This window comes from Thamnophis elegans, chromosome 2 (genome assembly GCF_009769535.1).
Source record: "Thamnophis elegans isolate rThaEle1 chromosome 2, rThaEle1.pri, whole genome shotgun sequence".
NCBI classification, from domain to species: domain Eukaryota; kingdom Metazoa; phylum Chordata; class Lepidosauria; order Squamata; family Colubridae; genus Thamnophis; species Thamnophis elegans.
In genome coordinates, this window is record NC_045542.1 from 68358562 (window position 1) to 68377570 (window position 19009).

At 36.3% G+C, this 19009-nt stretch overlaps 1 protein-coding gene across 6 annotated transcripts in view; it reads left to right on the forward strand.

Moving 5' to 3' along the window:
* The first annotated feature begins 8798 nt into the window (after positions 1-8798).
* Positions 8799-19009, forward strand: part of GABRG2 (gamma-aminobutyric acid type A receptor subunit gamma2) — a 69435-nt gene continuing 59224 nt past the window's right edge. For all 6 annotated transcript variants that reach the window (XM_032210696.1, XM_032210700.1, XM_032210697.1 and 3 more), the window contains exons 1-4: positions 8799-8952; positions 14639-14706; positions 16103-16323; positions 18774-18856. In XM_032210696.1, coding sequence (XP_032066587.1) covers positions 14665-14706; positions 16103-16323; positions 18774-18856 — 346 coding nt within the window. In that variant the 5' untranslated portion in view covers positions 8799-8952; positions 14639-14664. The remainder of the gene's footprint in view (positions 8953-14638; positions 14707-16102; positions 16324-18773; positions 18857-19009) is intronic.

Here is a 19009-nt window from a genome sequence, read left to right on the forward strand (position 1 = left end):
CCCTCATGTGCCTCAGAAAATAGTTTGACTCCCTCTTCTTTGTGGCAACCCCTGAGATATTGGAACACTGCTATCATGTCTCCCCTAGTCCTTCTTTTCATTAAACTAGACATACCCAGTTCATGCAACCATTCTTCATATGTTTTAGTCTCCAGTCCCCTAATCATCTTTGTTGCTCTTCTCTGCACTCTTTCTGGAGTCTCCACATCTTTTCTACATCGTGGTGACCAAAACTGAATGCAGTACTCCAAGTGTGGCCTTACCAAGGCATTATAAAGTGGTATTAACACTTCATGTGATCTTGATTCTATCCCTCTGTTTACGCAGCCTAGAACTGTGTTGGCTTTTTTGGCAGCTGCTGCACACTGCTGGCTCCTATTTAAATGGTTGTCCACTAGGACTCCAAGATCCCTTTCACAGTTACTACTGTTGAGCAAGGTACCACCTATACTGTATCTGTGCATTTCATTTTTCTTGCCTAAATGTAGAACCTTACTCTTTTCACCATTGAATTTCATTTTATTAGATAGTGCCCAATGTTCAAGTTTGTCAAGATCCTTCTGTATCTTTAGCCTATCTTCTGGAGTGTTGGCTATTCCTGCCAGCTTGGTGTCATCTGCAAATTTGATGAGTTCCCCATTTATTCTCTCATCCAAATCATTGATGAAGATGTTGAAGAGTACTGGGCCTAAAACAGAGCCTTGGGTACTCCACTGCATACTTCCCTCCATGAAGATGCAGTTCCATTGAGGACTACATGTTGAGTGCAGTTGGTCAGCCAGTTACAAATCCATCTGGTGGTGATGCTGTGTAACCCACATTCTTCTACTTTATCTAGTAGTAGGTTATGGTCTACCTTATCAAATGCCTTACTGAAGTCTAAGTAAACTATATTGACGGCATTCCTCTGGTCCACTAATTTTGTCACTTTGTCAAAGAATGCAATAAGATTAGTCTGGCATGATCTGTTTTTACAAATCCACATTGGCTTTTGGCTATTACTTTGTTTGCTTCTAGGTGTTCGCTAATTCGTTGCTTGATTATATTTTCCAGAATCTTTCCTAGTATTGAGGTCAGGCTGATAGGTGTGCAGTTTCCTGGATCTGTTTTCCCCCCTTTTTTGAAGATGAGAATCACATCAGCTCTTTTCCAGTCCTCTGGTAGTTCGCCGGTTCTCCAGGATCTCTGAAAGATATAGTTCAGTGGTTCTGAGATCTCGTCTGCCAGTTCCTTCAGAACCCTGGGGTGTAATCCATCTGGTCCTGGTGATTTGAAGTCATCTAGAGTAGACAGGTGCTCATTTACCATTTTCTTCCCTAAGCAGAGAGAGGGATCTAGGAGTCCTAGTAGATACAACTTAAATATGAGCCAGCAGTGTATCACCAAAAAAGCCAATGCAGTCCTCGGCTGAATAGAATCAAGATCACATTAAATGTTAGTACCACTTTATAATGCCTCAGTAAAATCACACTTGGAATATTGCATTCAGTTTTGGTCACCACAATATAAAAAAGATGTTGAGACTCTGGGAAGAATGCAGAAAAGATCGACAAAGATGATTAGGGATCTGGAAGCTAAAATATATGAATGGTTACAGTCATTGGGTATGTCGGTGTAGTGGAAAGAAGGACTAGGGGGTCACATGATAGCAGTGTTCCAATATTTGAGGTGCTGTCACAAAGAAGATGAGGTCAATTTATTTTCCAAAGCACCAGAAGGCAGGAAAAGAAACAATGGATGGAAACTAATCAAGGACAGAATTAGATAGATCTAAGGAGAAATTTCCTGACAGTGAAAACAATTAATCAATGAAAAGGCTTGCCTTCAGAAAGATTGTAGGTAGCTATCACTGAAGGTTTTTAAGAAGAGATTGGACAACCATTTGAAATAATAGACTCCTGCTTGAACATGCAATGGACTAGAAGACCTCCAGGGTCCCTTCCAACTATGTTATTCATTTATTTGGGAGAACTTCAATGGTGGGTCTAGAAAAGTCAATATGATTTCCCTCAAACTCAGTTTCAGGGGAATGTTAGGATGGGGAAAAGGAAAAGGGAAAGGACTGAACATAATCTTGATAGCTTCTGTTTCTAATGAGAATTAATATTGCTTTAGGGGAGAGATGTTAAATAATCAGCATTCAGCATTCTTTACTACTCTCTTGAGCATGGACAATAAAGTATTCAATGACTTGGTCTATGGTGCACAGAATAACATAATATTAAAAGGCTTGCTTGAAAAATGTTTGCTGTTCAAATTCATTTGCTTATTATATGTGTAGTCCTAGGTTGAAAACTGGCTTTATCAGAAGAACGATCTACCAAATGTTTTAATGAACTGATGTGACACCCCCACTTTCCACAATAAAACTAATAGTTTTGATGAGATTATAGTTGTGCAAGAAATAAATGTATATCTTAATTCATGTTCATTATTCAATTTTAATCTGTATATCCCCAGAGATTGGAAAAAGGAAAAGTATTCCAGCTGTCCGTTGTGGACATGAACAGGAAAAGTGTTTGTTTGTTGTTTGTTTGTTTATTTGTGTGTGTGTGTGTGTTTGTATGTGTACGTTTATAATAGTATAGCAGCATGAATTTGGAGACCGAGGAAGAGGCCCAGACAGTCAGACAAGTAGTAACTGAGTCCATAGAAGGGATGAGGCTGTTGCAAACATCTCAGGAGGGTTATTCTTAGGTTCTTGGAATATAAAGTGAGGGGGGGGAGATATAAGAAATGCACTTTCAGACTTGCAAGTTCCTATTAATGTAATCTTACAATAAAGTTAGGAGTAGTACTTCTGATTATGTTTCTTGTCAGTTAAAAAAATATTTTTTAATGTAATGTAATGCAAGTTCCTCCCTTTAAACTTACGATCAGCCCAGAAAATCCTGATTCACAACTGAAAATCTCCAGTTTAAGTAGTTGACAGCAAATGACAGATATTTGCTAGATTAATGAAAAGAAACTCACTCTCCCTCTTCTATGAGCTATGTCAGCCTTCATTTCTGAGTTAACATCTAACATTCCAGTAGCTCATTTCAATCAGGCTGTGCAGATCTAGGTGAATTCTTTTTCCTTCATGAAGGTTCATCTGACAAATCACACTATGTAGGCCTTTTGCTCTGAAGAGCACCTTTGCAGAAGCCTCATCCAGATTAAGTGCTGGAGGCGCAGAGGAGCAATGAGAAAATGCAAATGCCTTCATGGAGGTACACTGCATTTACCTTTTTACCTCGATAAGAATCACTGCATCATCTTTGCAGTGTGAAATGTGTCAGCAAAGCACATCAAATCCACTTTGCACATGGATAATCCGCATTATTTTGGTGGGGAGGAGCAAATGAGAAAAGCATGAAATTCCCTTCAATCTGCCCCTCATCCTCCTCTATGCCAGATTTTTGAATTTCAGGCACAGTGCTATGTCTGATTCTAAGCATGTCTAAGTCGAAATACTGGAATGTCTCCAAGCAGTATAGCTGATATCATGGTCATTTGTATGGATTTTACAAGTCTGACAGGTTTTTTTTTCCCACCTCTAGTCAAGACCATAGATTTCATCCATGTAAGAAGCTTTTTTAAAAAGGACCAGAATTACATTTTTCTAGCTACCTAATAGATAATAACTGGGCATATTCATATTTGCTTAGTTTAAATAAAAAAGCAAATGGAAGGGAAAGAATACAAAATGACAAAGAAAACGAAGGAAACAATATTGACTGAATCGTGTTAGGATTCCCATGTTTGTGAAACAGACCTCTTACTAATGCAAATTCATGAGGTACAAAATTGTCAAGGAATGCAAAATTGCAAAGCCAGCAGAAGTGAAGGGAAGATGTAACTGATAAAGGGATTAGTTAAAGATGTTCGGATGGGCTCTGTTATTGTTCACTTGGAAATCTGTTTAGCATGTCCCTGAAAAATGCATCGAGATAAGGGAGGAAGCTTGTTGTTGTGATGGCTGTCTATACCATTAAAATTCTTGTTCCTTAAACTGTCCAAAATGGGGCAGCAATTTTTGAACCACAGTATCTCAAATGAGCTAACTTATAGAATCTGCCAAAATCTGTGACCCAGGACTCCCAAGGGACTGAAAATTGAGAAAGTCATGGCTGTGTTAGTGTTAGTAGGCTGTTAATGTTTCAGCTTTGCTGGGATGCTGCTGCTGTTACATGAAGTTCACTTTGAATGTTCTATGATTGTGTCCAAGCCACTCTCAAAATCCTTTGCTCGCTTTACCACCCAGCAGGAGCCCACTTACCTGCCTGCTGGGAAGGGAGAGGGGAAGAAGGAATAGGGAGGTAGGTACCCATGTGCATCACATGTCTGTTTGCACCCTATGCGTTCCCTCACCCCAGGGCAGGCAGGAAGGGAAGGAAGGAAGATTTCTGATGCTCTGACAAGGAAACTCAATGGAGAAGCTGGCAGAAAGATGAAGCTGCTGTTCCTCCCACTGCTTTTTTGCAGTGGTCTGTGGCCATTCTGTTCCTCTGTTTTCTGAAATGATGACCTAATGGGGCCTGAGCTGTTATCTACCTGGCAAAGGGGAGACACTGTGGGTCGTAGGGCATTATATTGGAATCTACTTCTAGTATTATAAAGAATAAGGTGTAAGTTTCACTAACTAAAATGGCAGGCTGATCTTTGTGGAGCTGTGAGCAACAGGAATAGCTCATATTTCAATAGTGGCAAACAACTCAGTGGCAAAAAAAAGCAGCTTGGAACACAGAAGCACAGAGAGACTGCCTTCAGTCTCTGACATAGGGCTCGAAAAGCTTCTGCTAGAGATCATAAAAAATGTTGTCAATCAATGTCAACACTATCCAACTAGCTGAAGTTGAACCAACGATCTGAGTTATTATCAGGTAATCATGTTCCAGATTTGGCATTTGGAAGAACTCAAAAAGATGAGAACACTGAGTCCTCAAAAGTTGTTACATTTTTCTCCAAGCTTATTATATAGTCGTTTCGGGGAACTTCAGGCAGAGAATAACTCTCATTGCTCTCCAATCAGTGTTTTGGACCGTGGACATTGCTTTTTTGTCAGTAATCCAGGAAGTAAAGGGATTTCAGTGGATTTTGTGAGACTTGGAAGGAGACAGCACTGGATCATTGCTTGGGGGAAAAAAACAGGGTCACTAAATAGTGCCCTGTGTGGTTTGCTCCACATCTATCGCCCATTTCTCTCCTTCAGATTTTCTATGATGTGCTATTTATTCTAAATTTTCAGCCCCTGCATGGATCTCTCTCAAAATTTGCCTATTTCTTGCACAAATACTTCACATTTGTGATCCAAATTTATACAGATTATTTTTAAAAAAAACCTCCTTGTCTTGCAAATAAAACAGAATCAAATCACTGTCCATTTTAATTTGAATGTGGGGGAGATGCTGAGGTCAGGGTATTCTTGATACCATTTTAGTTGCATAGAGATTTTGGTTATGGAAAACTACTAAGCAAGTCCATGTTATGGTTTTGGCTCTATTTGTATATGCATTATTTTTTTTGCAGAAGGCTGTTAATGCACTGTGTGAATCTTTTCATTGTTTCACTTGAACCATATGACAAAAAAGGGGAGAAAGCTGTTTCTACAGCCAAGCACATTCTGCTATTTGAACTGAGAATAGAAGCCTTCAGTGTTGATGGTGCAATTTTAGATAAAACATGCTTATACAATTTACTATAAGCCATATGTTAACATTTGCACAAAATGGCATACCTTCTGAAAAAAGAAGACTGTCTTTTAGTGTGGCTTTTCAGTTTGCTTGAATCTTTTTTTTTTTTTTTTTTTTGGTACTCTTCCTGTTTTGGGATGATCATTGTAACATTCATAATTCAAGAAACTGTAAACCCCGCTGGAAATTTTGTGTTATTGCACTGTTCATTGTGTTCCTCAGCTTTGAAAGAACTATACGCAACTCCTAGACACCAAGAGAAAGACTTCCCATCCCGTATAAATGCCATAGCTTCAGGAGCAAAATTCAGTATTTGTTCAAGTAATAAATATATCATGTGCTGCCTCATTTGGGGCTTTATAAGAGTAGCTGTTAACTTCTTACAGAAATGCTTGTTTTATTTATTCATTAGATTGATAATGTGTGTTTCCTCTAAGTGCTCAAGATATAGCACTTGTAACATTCTTCTTCCAGTTTTATCCCAACAACTTTGTGAAGTAAGTTGGGCTGATAGACAGTGATTAAAGTTAACTTCCATGATTAGGAATTAGGACTTCCTACTTTTATTCCAGAACTTTAAACACATTTTCATGCTGACTTTCTATATTTTGTGTTTATATATTATACAAACCCATCCATTCATTCTGTGTGTTCTCTCAGTTTGGGGAGAACAGTGATGAATTTGCATATAATCCTATTTCAGCATTCCTTGTTTATTTCAAATTACTACATATCCATGCTTGCTAGTACATGCAAGTGTTCACCTCCACTTTGCTATGCATTTGGACAGGCAAACCATGCTTACTGTTCTTCACACATGAAGCAGGATTGGAAATAAAACAAATCAGACTTGTGGATCAAAGTCATTTTAAGACATGTGAAATTTTCCATCCAGGATATACTGGGAGTTGGAGTCCATATATCTTAAAGCTTCTGAGGCTGAAGAAATTTCTCTAAAGGTTCCCTCTTGATTTCTCATGGAGTTTGCACATTCTGGCCTATTGGGGCAACCTTGGCATTTCTGTCCCTTGCTTTCCATAATGGTTAGGCCCCATTCTCTGTGGTAGACAGAGCAGCCAGTGCCTGGATGTTCAGAGACTCCACAAGTGGGATTCATGGGAAAGAAAAGCTTCATCTTTTACATCTGCACTCCTACTAGGGACACAATTGGCATTAGTAAAAAGATTCTATTTTGTACTAAGTGGGCATTATTGCTGTTTGCACATATAATCAGTATATGGGATGATGGGATGATGGGATGAAAGCACAGGATTAGATATTCCTCCCCCTATGCTGGAGTTTCCTCCCCCTATTGCTGAAGTTGCAAATCCCAAAGGTAAAGTTTTTTTTTTTAAATCAAAGTTGATTCCAGGCAATTTCATGGACACATCTGTCACGTAGCTTTGTTGGGCAACATTTGAAAGGGTTTCTTACTGCTTCTACAGAGATGTCTCTTGATTTCCCTGTCTACTTTATAGATTTGGGGTTTTCTGGGTGATCTCTCATTCAATTTAGATGAGATTTTTTTTGAGATAATTCAAAATTGGCTAAGTATTGTCACTTTTGTTGGCTTAAAAATCCCATATTGTGCCATAATCATTTCCTTGTTAAATCATAAGGGTAACATGAAGCCATACCCTGGTCTTTTTTTCCACTTCTAAAGACCCCCAGACTCTTTTGAATCAAACTAATAACTTTGACAGAACAGATCCAAAAGAAGAATTTTATAATTATGTTTAAAAGAGTCATTATTTATCCCAAAAGCTTTGTTTCCATAGCAAGTTAGGAGGGTTTTCCATTGACCGGACCTGTGGCACTTCCCAAAGCATGTCTATAGAAATACATTGGATTTTAGTCTAGGCACATTCATAACAACACATTGCCCTATTTTATCTTTGTTTCAAGTTATATTAATACAGAACTTTAAAATTGTATCTATTCTTTTACCTCTTTTTTATTTTTCCAGTTTATTTGCTAAGATTTTAAATAATGCTATTTTGTTTTGGGGTAAAATATACATTGGATAACCTTTGTTTTAAAATGAAAAAGAACTCCTCCATTAAAGTTATAAAACCATTACATTATAGTCATATAGTGATATAGTGATATATTTTTAAATAATATGCATAAACATTTTTCAAAGATATGATATGAAGTCTAGAAAAACTCTAGAACTCTCTGTTGTAGTTCCTTATGAGTAATTTCTTATTTACTCTGCTATTCACTTTGCTAAGTATGCAGATGTATGATGGGTTTTGTATCTTGTGTGTTATCTTAACTCAGAAGTAGGTTGTGTTGTAGAAAAATAAGATTTTTCTACAACACAAGATGTTGTAGATTAAACATGTGGGAAGATTAAAATGCATTTTTTCAAGTTTTAAAGACTTTTGATTATGGTTACCTTGTTAAACACCTGCTCTGAATTTACTTACACATTATAATGTCTCAATGATACCAGTTTTTTCTTATGTCAAACATAACCAATGTCTATTGTTCAATTATTATATTCACTATTTGTTTTAATATTTAATATATTCGGCACCAAAGTGTTCCAATGAGTCTCACAGACAGTGGAATATTGTAGAATATATATGCATGGGTTAGTCATTCCTCTACTTTTGCACAAATCATATATTTCATTGTCTATAAATATCCTGAACTAATATGATTCTCTTAAAGATAAATGCGGGCTCTAAAGTATTATGTGCGTGTAATTTAATAAAGAATTTTTTAAAAAGATTTAAACAGAGTAGCCTAGCAAGCTAAGATGAAGTATCATTTTGTTTTGTTAACAAAGTAGAATATGTGAATCTATGTTATATATTAACTTTATAGACAGATTATACTTTCAAAAGCATGGCTTGAGCTAGATATATTTTTCTTCATATTCATATATATATATATATATATATATATATATATATATATATATATATATATATATATATATATATATATATATATATATATATATATACACAGAGATTTATGCTCAGAACTGCTACCATTTAAAAAGGATAAGATTGTAGTCATAATGGATTTTTCCGGAGTTGTCAAGGAACATAATTTTAACCTTCTCCAGGTACATGACACCAGTGCTCTTTTCCTTTATTTTTTTTTCTAAACAGTACTAGCCAAAAAAGTGATGATGATTATGAAGATTATACTACCAACAAAACCTGGGTGTTGACTCCCAAAGTCCATGAGAGTGATGTTACCCTTATTTTAAATGGCCTGCTCGAAGGGTATGACAACAAACTGAGGCCAGATATAGGAGGTGAGAGTGTTGTGTTTTATTTATTGATTTTAATGGTAATTAGAAGGAAAAGGGGAAATGTTATTTATGTAATGTTTGGCAATCAGTGTCTTTTGTTAAAAATCAATGTTTTCTTTAATAAATTTATATCTTTAAAATGTTACAGCTCACAGTGATTTTGAAATACTAATGGCATCTTATTGTACAACATGTTCACTCATTGATCTAAGAGTCTTGAGTCTAAACAGTAAAGTAGGAATTGGCTTCAGTGGCAAGGTGTAAGTTTAAGAAGGATATTATATCACTCTGAACAGTTTGTACCTCCATTGAACTGTATCAAGTAAGGCTGATGTTGTTCATGGCTCAAACCATAGAACCTGGACTTAACTGGTCAGGCTATATCTTTGCAAAATATGCTCTATGCAGGGAAACATTTGAATTTAACAACATGCTTTCAATGGTATTAGGCTATAATCATAATATAATGTCTGGAATAGAAAAGAATAAGGAATCAAAAAGAAGATTGTGTTGATCTTACGGCAGTGGGGAAAAATGAAGTCAGCTTTAGTAATAGCACTAGCAATAGTACCTAGACTTATGTATTGCTCCATAGTACTTTACAACATTATCTGGAGACAACATATTTCCCTCAACAATCTGGGTCCATATTTTACCAACCTTGGATGAATGGAAGACTGAGCCAACCTTGAGTGGGTCAGGATCAAATTCTTGACAGTGGGCAGCATTGGTCTGCAGTACTGCATTCTAACCATTCCGCCACCACAGCTTTAAAATGAAGTCAGTTTTACTTAATAAAAAAAACAAATAATCAAAAATCCATTCTAAAGTTGCCAAGGAAACAGTGCACTAGTACTTGTCCTGACAGCCTTGGGAAGCCCGTGTGAGCGAAATAGCATGATTATAACAAATTGCTCAATCATATCTTTCAGGGAAGTCACCAAGAACAGAGTAAGGTGCTTCTTAGATGATAAACAGGAGCTGTTATAATAATCTGTTCCAAAAAGATATAAGTGACAAGAAAAAAAAAACCTAGGGAATGATTATTAACATAATGACATTCATCCTAATGTAACAACCATTAGTCAATACAAAACACACGACAATGGAGTGAACTAGGATCTTAGGTTGCCTGAAGCAATGAACAAGGTTTCACTTTCTCCAATTTCACATTCAAAACCAGCATGACTGGCAGATGAATTTACTTCAACACTGTCAGTATCTCAGTGTCTTTCACTTTATAAACTGCAACAATGTTGAGCCTCTTACAGCTAATTCTGCTCTTTGAGCCTTGCATTGTTGCTGTTCCCTGGCAAATGTGACTTGAACTAACTACAACCCACTGGCTGCAGTAAAGCTGGTATTTCTTCATTCTAATAGGATGGAAGAGCCTTTGTTTGTTGAAAATCTACTTATGTGGTTAAAAAAAGCCCTTCTTTCTGCAGCATGATGCCCTTCTGGGGGTCAAGTCTCTGAAGGTAACAAAAGGAATTTGCAGCAAGGGTAGGGGTGTTGAAATAGTTTCAAGTGACTTAGCAGTAGAAAAAGAAAAGCCAGAGGTTTCAACTATTTGTGTGTATTTGTTATATTTTATTGTGCATCATCCGGAATCATTGCTGTAAAATGGGAACCTATAGAAATTGTATTTATCTAACTATGTATAAATAAATGAATGCCTTTGTTAAAGATAAAAGTCAAAGAGCACAGTGAAAAAATGGAACTAAAGTTAAAATATAAAGACCAAATTTGTGACAACAGGTACAATCTTAGATTTGACAATGAAGAAAATGAAGTAGTAGATAACTTCTGCCTTTTATGATCAAAAATAAAGCCAACCATCAGCCAAGAAATATACCCTAGATTGGCACCCCGTAGAGTAGACAACCCTGGAAAAGATAGTAAGATGCCAGGATGTGTCTATGCATACAAAAATCACAATCATGCAGGAAATGGTTTTTCCTGTGACTTTCTGTAGAAGTGAAAGTTGGATTTGGAAGAAGCAGTTTAGGAAGAGTGATAACACTTTGAACTCTGGTGCTGGAGAAGAAAGACTCCTGTGAATATCAAGGATAGCTAAGAAAACAAATAGATTATTGAACATATCAACCCAGAGGTCATATATTGCACAAATGACCAGCCTGAAATTATCCTACTTCAGAGACGTTAGGTGATGTCCTTGGGATCTGTCACTGGTGCACCCATTGGTGTTTGTCTGTCCACCTTGTTGTTCTTCCTATCTTTCCAGATAGGAAGAAAAAGAGGACAACCAACCATAAGGTGGACAGACAATCACAACACCAATGGATCAGATTAGTCTCAGATCAGGGCTTGTTTTATGGCAGATAGTCAAGCCAATGATTTGGATAGGATAAACTCATTTGAATGGCCAAAAGGAGAAAAACTGAAAGAAGAGGTTTGGAGTTGTAGCCCAAAAGAAGGGAGTTAGGACAAGAATGAGAAAGCTCCTACCTTGAGACTCTGGACAGACAATTGCAGTGTGTTATTTTGCCAAGAGAGGGGAAAGAGCTGGGCTATTTGAACATGTATTGTGCTTTTGGAATGGATGGTGCCTATAAGTAGGCTTATATACTCTGAGAAAACTCAATTCAGAGCAAGTGTTTGTTGTGGACACTGGGGTTCATTCTGATTGAAATGAATACCTTAGTGTTGCTTAATGTTATTAACGTATCTGTGTTATACGGTTCCTGAGTTTCTGCATAGTTTCCTAATGATAGAACAAAAACTTGAAAAAAGTCACAAGAAGAGAGGTTTTTTATTTCACTTATTGGATGTCACTAGGAGGGAAGTTGTCTTTTAAAGCCCTTGTTATGGAAGCTTAGGGAGCAAGTTTATTTTTACAAAGGAGCTGAAAATGAAGCTGCCTGGTTAACTCCTAGAAGAATCAGATCTCAAATTCAGGGTTTCTGTTCAGGTAAAGCAGGATTTATATATTTAATTAAAGTTATTCCATTAAATGAATAAATCAATATAATGATGGGATTATGAGAAACATGGATTCAGGAAGTGGGAGAGAATAATGAAGACTAAAGATCCAGAACTGCAATATGAGATGATGCATTGAAGAAAATGAGGGCTTGATCAAAGAAGACATTTTATTTGTGACCGTGTAATTCGATGGCAAGAAGTAGTGATTGCTGTGACTAGAGGTGAAAATTCCTCTCTTCACATTTTTAGAGAAAATACATTCCAGATTTAAAAGCAGTCACTTGAGGGGGGTGGGGGGATAGATTGACAGTTTGTCCAGAAGTGAAAAGCTGAGACTTGTTCATTCATGCTTAGTAGAAACATGCCATGTAGTGTTACAGTAGGGAAGTGATGGTAAATATGAGGTGGCTGTTTCTCCTGATGGTTTCTTCTTTCCTTCTTTCTCCTGAGAGACCGCCTCCTGCCATTTACCTCCCAGAGACCAATAAGATCACACAGATTAGGCCTCCTCCGGATTCCATCTGCCGGTCAATGTTGGCTGGTGACTCCCCGGGGGAGGACCTTCTCTGTAGCTGCTCTGGCCCTATGGAACGATCTCCCCATGGAGATCCAGACCCTTACTACTCTTCCGGCCTTCCACAAAGCGATTAAGACCTGGCTGTTCCGGCAGGCCTGGGGCTGTTGAGTTTATCCAGCCCCACTCTAAGCTGTATGTATGTTGTGAAATTTTAATGTTTGTTTTTTAATTTTTATATGTTCCCCTCCCCATTTTTATCTGTAAGCCGCCCAGAGTTTCTAGGAAGTGGGCGGCATACAAATCCTAATAAAACCTAAAAAAAACCCTGAACCTTGATATCGATGGGACAGTCATGCTGTGTTAATGAGAAAAGCAGAGTATGGAATATTCCAGTTTCACATGTTTTGGGGGTGAGAAGTACATGAGAATCAAAATAAGTTAACTACCATATTCATTAACTTGTAAAAGTTAATGAATGATGTGATTGATTAAAAGAGATCATAAAAATATTATCTTTTAATATTTATTTATTTAATTAAAACATTTATATAGCCAGCAGTCTTACATTGAACTCTAGGCATTCCCGATCAAATATAAATCTGGACACATTTGATTTTAGTCTGATAAATGGTACACTAGAATTATTATTTATAATTATTAATTCTAACTAATTATGCAATAATACAGTCCCACCCAGACATATTAGATTTTAGTCTAATTAATAGTATGCTATGATTATTTATAATTATTAATTCTAATTATAATTAAATATGCAATAATGGAGATGGATAAAAATCCATCCCACTTCTTTAGTGCAAAAACTAATTTACATAGTTACAATATTAATATTGTGTTTGCCGATGGAAAAAAGATAATATTTCACCTACTTCAGTTTTGTATTTTCTCTTCTTTCCTTTAAAAAAAACACAAAATTACGTTTTTTGGGCACAGTAGAGTTTCGTTTAGTATTCTTTTAAGCAACTTGGATGTTAAATATTTGTAGGAAGAATGATTTGTAACTACTATGGTATATTTGTCTTGTAAGCAAATCTGCATGCTCTATTTCTTTCATGTTTGCTATATATATTAAAGGCTTTATTCATTTTAATGTTATTTACTGTAGTGGAATTAGTGGCTCTTATTCAGGGTTGTCATATACCAGCATGATTCATGAGACCCAGCTGACTTTTTCAGGCAGAGGGGAAGGAAAGACCAACCGTATCTTATAGGAATAAGACTTTGTAAACACAAGCTACTTTGGGTGTTCTGCCTAGATAGCTTCTTTAGACAGAGAAGGGAGACATACAGTTTTTTTCTTAGTTGTAAAAATAGTAGCATTTAGAACATCTAAGGCGGAATCAGCTTCTATTGATTCCTTATTAACTAACTCCAAGTGCATAATTGAGGTTTATGGATTAAATTAGTCTCAACATTTTATATATACATTTGCTATTTAGTTCAGTATGACACTGGGCACAAAGCTTGTTAAATCTGAGTTGTGAACAGAAGTCCAACCAATGAGTTTAGAATTGCAGCGAAGCCTCTTTAACTAGTAAATCCTTAAATGTATGTAACTGTGTATCATATTGACAGTATTAAATGTTAAATAAGAGAAAAAATGCCTTCAAGTGCTTTTATTTTTACTATGTTTAAGAAGGATATCAGGTTGTTTTCTCTTATGTTGTCAGTTGTTTGAGAAAGGCAATCAGACCTAAATTACCAATTTTTATTATAAAATTATCACATTTATGTTAAAAAATGTCAATAATTAGAATTATAAATATACTAATAAATACGAGTCTAAAATAAACCTTATGATATAATTTTTTTAATTATCAATTTTTACAATCAAATTACCAACCTTTTATTATCAAGAAATATCATTGTTTACATGTTTTTTTTCTTCTGTCAATCTTATATTCCTATACTACTGCATTTCTCAAGGGTTTTCATCTAATTTTAGTTAAATACAATTATTTAGAACAGATTTCCAATGTTGTGATTTCAGGGTGATGAGAAAGATCGATCCTGTTTGAAATGCAAAGTCCTTTCTTATTGACATTATTGTTTATATTTTCTTGAATTGAAGTAATACAGCTTTTTTAAAACATTCATTGGAGTGTTGGCTGCTTCATTACTTTGCTAATTTGAATGGCTAAAATCAATAATTATGGTTGGAATTGTTGTGTTTAATTTACAGTTTTACTCTTATTGTTTCTGTTACAGTGCAACCAACAGTAATTCACACTGATATGTATGTCAATAGCATTGGCCCAGTGAATGCTATCAATATGGTATGTAATAGCTCTTTATAGATTTTTGTCAGAGTTTATTGAAGATTGTTTGTCATTAGTGAATTCAGATAATTATTACATATAAATAATATATGTTAACATGCCATTGCCTTAGACACATTTATAGAGTACTTATGAGTAGAGAGTCTCTTTCTTGCCTGTTTCTCAATATAGGTATTTGCTGTTCTGGGGACTGAGTGGGAAGTGTGGGTACTTCTGCTGGTGGAAATTAAATGTCCTTTAATTGATTCTGTTCTGAGATCAACTTGGCTAAAAGCAAGATAAAATTTGAATGGTTCTGCAAAGTTAGTTGAGAGTATGCTCACTAGTTGAATAGACAGAGAAACAAAGATGATTGATTGGAGACTAAAATAGGAAGAACAGTTGCAGGAACTGAGACTCTCTAACAAAGAAAAAGACTAGAGTTGACGTGATAGCACTCTTCTGTTATTTAAGGGGATGTCACAAAGAAGAGGGGCTCAGCCAAAACACTTGAAAGCAGAACAAGAAGTAACCGATGGAAACTTATCAAGGAGACACCCAACCTATAACTAAGGAGACATTTCCTGTCAGAATGAACAATTTATCAGTGGAATAACTTGCCCTCGGAAGTTGTAGGTGCTCCATCACTGAGAGATTGGGCAGCTCTTTGTCCAGAATAGGATAGGATCTTATGCTTGAGCAAAAGGTTGGATCAGAAGGTCAACTGTCTCTGCACACCAGCTGAATGAGACCACTTGAAGATGCACCCCACATGACACCTTTGGGAGTTGCAGATTGGACATTGGGTTGGGTAGCCGGGGGGAGGGTCTTGGGCAAACGTTTGATATGTATACATTCATGCTTTTTTGCTTCAGATCTTGCTTAATGTCAGGCATGCCTCATTCAGTATCCAAGAAAAAAAAACCCAACTCCATTTGAGGAGAGATAAAGGTACTTTTACTGGACATGAAATGAAAACAGCTAAAGTGAAGCTTTATGTGGGGTTCAAATAGCCTCGTTCAGCTGGTATGCAGAGACGGTTGACCTTGACCAAGTCCAAACACGAGTCATCAGCATGCACAGAAAATAGTGAAAACAACCCCCCCCTTCATGAAAACTCCAGTACCTAGTAATTCTCTGGGGAGCCCTCACCCTCCCCATTACTATGGCAGCCAATAGCAAGCAAGCATAGAGGCTGACACAAGGTCCCTCCCAACTCTGTTATTCTGACACAAATTAGGAATAGATTTTTCCTGTTCCACCAACATAACTCTTCTTGCATAGCCTGAATATCTACTGAAGTGGCTGGTTTGTCCTCAGCAAAAGAGCCATCACAGTTTTGAGAAGCAATTTCATAAAGACTTTGTACTGAGATCTTGCAATCCAATCATAACACATTCTGTTATTACTGCAGGAATATACAATTGACATATTTTTTGCCCAAACCTGGTATGATAGACGACTAAGATTCAACAGCACCATAAAAGTTCTGAGGTTGAATAGCAACATGGTGGGGAAGATCTGGATTCCTGATACATTCTTTCGAAATTCAAAAAAAGCAGATGCACACTGGATAACAACACCCAATCGAATGCTCAGGATCTGGAATGACGGCAGGGTTCTCTACACCCTCAGGTATTTTCATAGTCAGTTCCATTATTTCCAGTGCTCAGTACTTATTGGATCTGTCCATGTCAATAAAGAAGGCATCATACATACTGACTATCCAATGTCTTGAATATTTCAGCCAAAATTAAGTGAGCATTTTTGTTGCTAGAGCAGAACTAAAATCATAGAATAGTTAGAACCAGAGGTGGTTCCTACCAGTTCGCACCTTTTTGGTAGAACCGGTTCGTCAAATCTACTGAACCGGTTAGAAGAGTTCTACCAGTGGACCCGGAAAGCAGGTCACATCTACAGAAAAGGTTCCAAAAATTTTTGAAACCTACCACTGGTGATTGTGTAATGTCCCGCAGTTATCTACGTATTAATAATGATCTAGTAATATTTCCTTATACATTTAGGGACCTTTCCTTACATAATTGGTGTTTTCTTTCATACTTTTGGATTTCTAATTTTTGTTTCCGTTAGTTGGCAATTGCTAAAACCAATCCCACGTGAAAAAGTATTCAAAGCCTTCTTGATTTTAATTGTCAATTTATTTATTCCTGCCCATTGTAATATTTATTCATTTACATATCTCTATTTTTCCACTGTTGTGCAAACACAATTCCAGCAGCTGCTAACATGTGTAAAATTAAATATATATTATACTCCCTTTCAAATAGCCAACAGAATATTTCTGGTTTTAATTCCATATCTTGCTTTACAATTGCTTCTAACCACTAACTTCTGAATAGCTACTTGGACCAACCATATCTGGTCACAAGGGCGGCAAGCCACTCCCATCTGGTCACATGGGCAGCAAGCCACTCCCATCCAGTCACATGGGTGGCAAGCCACTCCCACAAAGGAGGCCACACTCACGGAGTAGGTTCCAACAATTTTTGAAACCCACCACTGGTTAGAACCTAAGAATCAGAGCATGAAATAAGGTATTTGCTATCTCTCAAACTGATCCCACAGCATTTTAAGAAGAATATAATGACATCAACCAATGCACCACCATGTAATGAAAAGATAGGAATAGACAAGACCTGAAAGCATCTCCTCCTCTCTAGTTGTCCCCCCCATTCTCTTATCTTAGTATGCAAACAACTATCAGTAGGATAAAATGTGCATTTTAAATGGGTTTTCTCTGCAGTATTGGTATGTGTCCATCTCCTTTCTCTCATCACTTGAGAGAAAACTAAGAGGACATGATCTGCAGCTATTTGAGGGCTGCTTGCAGCACTGTGAACAAAAAAAGCAATATCAGTAATAATAATTTTATTTTAAAAAATTAAAGTGTCCAAGGTTTTGGATCGGAATAGTTGCAATTTTTCCAAATAGCAAATATTGCCAATCCCTATGCCTCCTCGGAGTAATACAGACTGACAGCTCTAAAAGATTTACAAGAAGTAAATACAGGAATACAGATTAACATAGCTTTTACAAAGTTGTGTAGTAGACTATTCACAGTTGGTTCTTAGGTCTAGAAATAAATTAATTCTCTTGGCCTCCATGATATTTCCTTGGAAGCCCACTGTACAAGAACCACACTTGCCATAGTAGCTCTGAAAGATAGCCAATTTAAACAGTAAGCTTCAAAAGCACATGACGGTGAGAAGACAACTATGATTTATACACCTAAAGAGCCCAGATAGGCAGGACGTGTTACTGCTGGTCAACATTTCATGGTAAAACCCTGATTGTGACTGCACCGAAGTTATTACACTGACTTAAGTAGCCTTTACCATCAAGTAAAGATATAGAAGCCTGCATCCATTATGCAATAACAAAGAAAGTGCTAAAGTAGATGATAGATGCACCATATAGTAATCAAAATATATTAAAAGGAACATTGGAAGGAATTAATTATAAGGTACAAATTAATATCATTCATGGTTTAATTCTTTGTACTGAAATTGTGTAATGAAGTGGTTATAGAGTATAAGAATATGGACAATTACTTGCAAAAAAATCATAAAAAATATATACACAGTATATATAATATAGTGCCAAAGTATATGGCACTGATGATGTTATCTATTTAGGTAATAAAATCTCTGTAAACACATAACCAAACTCAGAGGGCACCAAGGATTCCACAGTTTGACCCTTAGTTACATTCTCTTTTATTAAAAATTGCATATATTAAGACATGTTGTATTAAGAGAACTGCATTCAAAAATGCATATGGATTTTCAAGCTTCTTTTTATCCATTCCCAAACTAATATAACAATTTATATACAAATTTCTGCTCCAGATGATTCAGAATTATAGAAAATGAAGGTGAAGAAATAGTCTACAAAGAACAAGGATTGTAAGAATATTTTATGTACTCAAGGAATACTTCTCAGGGTTTTAGCAGAGATAAAATATTGTGCATGAACACATATTGACTATTGTCATAGTTACAGTAAGGATTGGTAGGATGACAACAGTACAAATAGAAATAACATCTGCCTTTGTTTATTTTCAGACTGACAATAGATGCAGAGTGTCAATTACAGTTACACAATTTCCCAATGGATGAACACTCTTGTCCCCTGGCATTTTCAAGCTGTAAGTAGTCAACAATGGAATTATCCTTATGAAAGAAAAATGAAAATAATAATAGTAAAAAAATAAAATAGAAAAGCTTAATATCAGAATAATCAGATAAAACTGACAATGTAATACATAGTATGTTTTTGTGTCAATGTGCAGCAACAATCA